Source organism: Elephantulus edwardii, unplaced genomic scaffold (assembly GCF_000299155.1).
Source record: "Elephantulus edwardii isolate Elephantulus edwardi_28Jun2011 unplaced genomic scaffold, EleEdw1.0 scaffold00002, whole genome shotgun sequence".
In the NCBI taxonomy this organism is placed as follows: domain Eukaryota; kingdom Metazoa; phylum Chordata; class Mammalia; order Macroscelidea; family Macroscelididae; genus Elephantulus; species Elephantulus edwardii.
The window spans coordinates 27,589,419-27,593,038 of NW_006399752.1; the positions used below are offsets into that span (position 1 = coordinate 27,589,419).

Sequence of the window (3,620 nt, forward strand, 5' to 3'; positions counted from 1 at the left end):
TCTGGCTGGCCCATGCTCGGCTCTCACGCCACGTGTCAAGGGCAGCACCCGATGACCTAACTGAGGGACGGGCAAGGGAAGGAAAGGCAGCTCAGGGCCAACATCAGAAGGGCCGCGGGGAGACCAGTGAGGGGCCTCGGCCGTAGGAAGGACTGGCTTCCCCGGAGCAAGTGGACAGACCCAGGATGGCCGTGAGTCTCAGGACCACCCGGCCACTCGGCTTCCCTGTTCTGGCCCGCGAGGCCGCCGCCAGCCTGTCCTACCTCCTGATGGCCGCGTCGGGCCCGGCCGGGACGGGGACCTGGGTGGCCTCGCTCGAAGCCTCGTCCAGCTGGGGCCCCTCATCCCGCGCCGCCTCGGCCGGGAAGGCAGGCGGCGCGCCCAGGAGTTCCACGTTGGCCACGGTCTTGCCGATGGTGAACCAGTCATTGATCTGGTCGACGGTGAGCTTGCGCAGCATGGTCGCGAGTCGGGTCAGCGCGGCCTCAACCGCCGGGTCAGCGCGGCAGCGGGAGCGCGAGCCACGGGAAACCGCGACTTCCGCCCGGAGTCCCGCCTCCGCCGAGGGCCGCCCAATGGGAACGCGCTGCGTGCCGGCGTGATGACGCATGTGCGTGCCCGCGTGCTCCGGGCCTCGCCGGCGCAGGTGCTGCTCGGCCGCTCTTCCCCGCTGGGCTGCGGTGTCCGAGCACAGGGTCAGCCTGACCCTGGGGAGAGGACGGGACGGAGGCGAGCCACCCGCTGACCCATCCTGTTCCAGACGAGGTCTGCGGCCAGCTCGCTTTAGGAGGACGAGGCGGCGCTCAGTGAGCTGTGTCCCGGCGTAAAGGAGCTCAGAGTCGGGGACAGCCACGTGGCGCGCGGGTTAACTTGCGGGGTCCGTTACAGTGACATCCCTGCGTGTGTTGGTGTGAGTCACCGCCGTCTCTGGACGCTCAGGTGACCGGAGGCAGGACGCTGCGCGGCCGACAGTGCACCCGGTTCGAATCCACGGGCTGCTCCGCGGAGGGTGGACAGCCTCCTGGGAGGTGGTGGTTGCTGTTGTTGTTGTGTGCTGTGGACTCGGATACGGCCCATACCAAGCTTGTGGACAGCCGATCTGAGCCCTGTGCTGTCCTGCGCCTCTTCTCTGATGCACAGCTGGGCATTGCCAGCACCGCGTCCATCCACGTGGTCCAGGGTCTTCGCCGACCCCTCCACCCTTCCCAGCGTCACGTTCCTCTGCACGGAGGAGGCCCTCCAAACAGCGTGCCCAGAGAACGAGAGGCGAGTCCTTGCCTCCAAGGAGCGCTCGGGCCAGCCCACCCTACACGCCCCCTCCCCCCTCCTGGGCACACGCCCAGGTCCTCCCCACGCGCCCTGGGGTCCACCGCACGCGCCCCGTCCCCCATCCTCCGCACAAGCCCCCCGGTGTTCGTGCTGCCGCTGTGAGAAGGGCGCCTCTGCAGGGTGGGCTCTGAGTCGGTTCCCCGATGGCTCATACCAGGTGAGAGGAAGGCTGCTTGGCTAAGACCCCGGCCAAGTGGACAGTGGTACACGCTGGGTTCTTCTTCAGATCGTGGGGGAATGAGAGAGAACTGCAAGAATTTTGATTCCTTTATAATCTCTTCAACTCCAGAACTGCAAGGCAAATAAAGTCTTTTTGTTCGGAATTTTGTGTTGTGATTTGAATGGAAGTTTAGAGAGCGAGCTGGGTTTCTGGTCAGTAACTCCTGCACGTTCTGACTGCTTAAGTTGGTGGTCAGTCCGCACAGTGTAACAGCTTGGCCCTTCCCTGTGTTCACGGTTTGGATGTCTGTCTCCTCCAACCAGCTGAGGCTTATCCCCGGGTAAAGGTTGTCCTTTGACTTCTGTGGTTAGTTCTAAGAAATGCCACTTTGGGATTACTGTTGATGTTTGGTGCCATCAAGTCAGATCAACTCACAGCGACCCAATGATCGAGAGATCCGAACCCTGCACGCAGTTCCCGCACCACCCTCATCATACACTCAGGCCCATTGCTACGGTCACTCCGGCGATCACACCCTCCAGATTTCTCAGCCTGGTGTCCTTTCCCAAGGACTGGCCCCTCCTGAAAAAATGCCGGAAGTATGTGAGACAAAGTTTCACCATCCTTTTTTTTCTTATTTATTTATTTATTCATTGTCGCACATCTTTTCTTCCGCCTCCCCCAGGCCACCCAGAAATCCACACCTTGTTCCAGATTATTCTCAAACACATAATGCATAATCATATATTCCTTTCGGACAGTTCTTCCCCTCATCTGTCCTAATGCAGTGTTCATTATCCACTCTTTCCCCATTCCTCCCCAATCCCACCCGCCCCATACCTGTTCTATTTTACAATAGTGGGGCTAAGGCAGTATTTGTCCTTTTGTGACTAAAATATTTCATTTAGTCCTCAAGACTCCCCCCATGCTGTGAAATGTTTCGCTATTGTTTTTTTAGTGCTGCATAGCCCATTGTGTTGATGTTGCGTAGTTTTTCTATCTATTCATTTATTGATGGACACTTGAGTTACTTCCATCTCTTTGCTGTTGTGAATGATGCAGCATTAAGCATCAGTGTGTGTAAAAGTCTGACCATCCTTGTCTCTGAGGAGCACCCTGGCTGAACTTCATCAAAGACAGACTTGTTTGGCCTTTTGGAAGCCCGTGGGATATTAAATACTGTGACACCACATTTCAGAGGCATCGATTTTTCTGTCATCCTTGTTCAGCTGGTATAGGATGTAATTAAAAATGCCATGACTGAGATCAGGTGCACCTTAGTCTATAAATTGACTTAATTGCATAGCACTTTAGAGAGGTCATTGACCACAGATTTCCCTAGTTTGACACATATTTTGATTTCTTGACTGTTGTTACAATGGTTGATTGTGGATCCAGGTAAAATAAAGTTGTGTAGATTCAAGAAAAATTAAGAAAACCATGATGTCTAATGGAAAAAGTTTTTGGTGTTTTTTTTTATGTTGGGATGCAAGTCGTATTGAAGGCTATAGTCTGACTTTCTGCAGCAAAGTGTTCTCCATGGTTAAGTTTTTGTTGATAGTATGTGATGATTTTCAATATGTTGTAAATAAAAGTTGCTTTTTTCCTTTTGAGTTTATAAATTACACCATTTTTTGTTTATGTGCATTTTGTTTTATAGTAATTGCCATTTCTTTGATTCATTCCTTTTGTTGTTACTGTTATGTGCCATTGAGTCAACGACCACTCATAGCAATCCCGTGGACAGTAGTTCTGAACTCTGCTCTACCCTGAGCCAGTCTCACTCACTCACACACACTTACCCTTATTACCCCAATTACTGTATCAGTCCATCCCATCCAAGCAAGATCTTCCACTCCTGCACTGTCCCTCCATCCTTCCAAGCGTGATGTTCTTCTCCAAGGACCAGTCCCTCCTGGCAACATGCCCAAAGTGTGACATGGAGCCTCAAAATCCTTGCCTCCAAGGGGCAGCTTGGTTTCACCCTCTCCAAGACAAACCTGGTTATTCTCTTGAAAGTCCATGATACATTCAGTACTCCTCTCCAGGAACACAACTCAAAGGTATCCACAATTCAAAGGTATCAATTCTTCTTCTGTCATCTTTGGTCACTTTCTAGCTCTCTGATGCA

The 3,620-nt window shown here is 53.5% G+C and overlaps 1 protein-coding gene across 1 annotated transcript in view; it reads right to left on the bottom strand.

Annotated features, from left to right (window-relative positions):
- Positions 1 to 460, bottom strand: part of TDRD9 (tudor domain containing 9) — a 161,919-nt gene extending 161,459 nt beyond the window's left edge. The window contains exon 1 of the mRNA XM_006879162.1: positions 264 to 460. Within this exon, the coding sequence (XP_006879224.1) occupies positions 264 to 460 (197 nt within the window). The remainder of the gene's footprint in view (positions 1 to 263) is intronic.
- Between the last annotated feature and the right edge of the window lie 3,160 nt (positions 461 to 3,620).